Source organism: Exophiala oligosperma (assembly GCF_000835515.1).
Source record: "Exophiala oligosperma strain CBS 72588 unplaced genomic scaffold supercont1.138, whole genome shotgun sequence".
Classification (NCBI taxonomy): Eukaryota; Fungi; Ascomycota; class Eurotiomycetes; order Chaetothyriales; family Herpotrichiellaceae; genus Exophiala; species Exophiala oligosperma.
This window is the reverse complement of record NW_015622955.1, coordinates 1-1,401: the sequence shown is the minus strand read 5'-3', so window position 1 is coordinate 1,401 and position 1,401 is coordinate 1. Positions and strand designations below refer to the sequence as shown.

Sequence of the window (1,401 nt, the reverse complement as noted above, 5' to 3'; positions counted from 1 at the left end):
AGTGTGTCAAGATATCCCTCTAAAGATACGCCGATACTTTGACAGTTTCGAAGATGCTAGCGTGTACAGCAAAAATGCGAAGTACCCCACTGATGGAGTTGTTGCAATTAGAGATGGTAGTACGGAGATTCTCAAGATCAAGGCTGTCAAGTCTATTGAACTGAAAGTTTCTGACAACTTTAACTTTATCACATCTGACGACAAAGTCGTACTGAAGTGTCCTAGCGGTATAACCTTCGTGCCAGGCGCTATAGTTGAGATTAGATTTGTACAGTCAGCTAAGTACAACAACATAACGGTAACTGACATGTTTGAAAGAACCGATAAGTCCACTGCAAATTCAGCCAGAGCCGCTCACAATATCATAAATTCAATGCGCGTTACTCTCACACGTGATGATAACGAGCGACGAGCTGCGCTTATATGGTGCAATGAACTTCGGCGTGTCATAACAGATGCAGCTACATCAAGAGTATCTACGAGATCCGTGATCGTAGATATCGGTACAGGCGATGGCCAGTCACTGGATTCGACTACGTTCGATGATTCGGTATCATATGTGTTCGTTGAACCTGACTTGGATAAATGCCATTCGCTCGCCAGAAGATTGCGGACCCGAAACATGCTGAGGTCACCGCAAGAGCTAATGCCTGTAATCAGAGGGCTGAAGACCCGTGCCGTGCCACGTGTAATATTGAATTGTAGTCTTGCAGATATTATCAATACTCATCAAGTTTCAGATGCATTGTTTGCAGAAGTCCGCAGTATTACATGCACGTACAGTATGCATTTCATCGTAGACGAACTGCACGAGATCACTGGGGCGTATAGCATACCGGTATACGGCTGTTGCTACACATACGACAATATAACGCCAGAGGGTGTGCTAATAAGTGCATGTGGAGTCGAAATGCTTCAAAGAGACAACAGCACAGCAACGGTTAAGTGGGGAGGCGACACTATCTATGAGGAACCAGTTACGCGCAGGCGCGACTATGCTGGTCTCGGACGCGTAGTGTCTGGTAGTGAGTTGCTCGAGCTTCCAGATGTGTCACTGTTTCCTGGCGCAAATCGCATATGCAGAAACGTAATAGCGTTGATGAACTAAATTTTTAAAAATCATAGCATATAACATATGTATTAGGCAGCAAATCCAACGTTGGTAGATTTCTTCGATCGTCGTGCAGGAGGTCGTATTGGCTCATTATCTCCATTGTCGTCATCATCATTATCTTCGTTATCGTCGTCGGCTCGCTGCGCAGCACCTCTAGCGAACATTGCTTCCAGGCTAGGTGTTGGTCGCACCACAGAATCACCTACTGTCATTGATCGTGAGTTGTCGCGTACTTTCTTTCTCTGCATCTCTGGTGCAGCCACGGCCCGCGACTTCTGCATTCTAGA

At 46.0% G+C, this 1,401-nt stretch overlaps 1 protein-coding gene across 1 annotated transcript; it reads right to left on the bottom strand.

Annotated features, from left to right (window-relative positions):
- Window positions 1-1,140: 1,140 nt before the first annotated feature.
- On the bottom strand, window positions 1,141-1,395 carry PV06_11933 (uncharacterized protein; the record flags this gene model as incomplete). Its single annotated transcript, XM_016413679.1, has 1 exon — window positions 1,141-1,395. One exon carries the CDS (start codon window positions 1,393-1,395, stop codon window positions 1,141-1,143), a length of 255 nt encoding a protein of 84 aa, XP_016255942.1.
- Window positions 1,396-1,401: the final 6 nt, after the last annotated feature.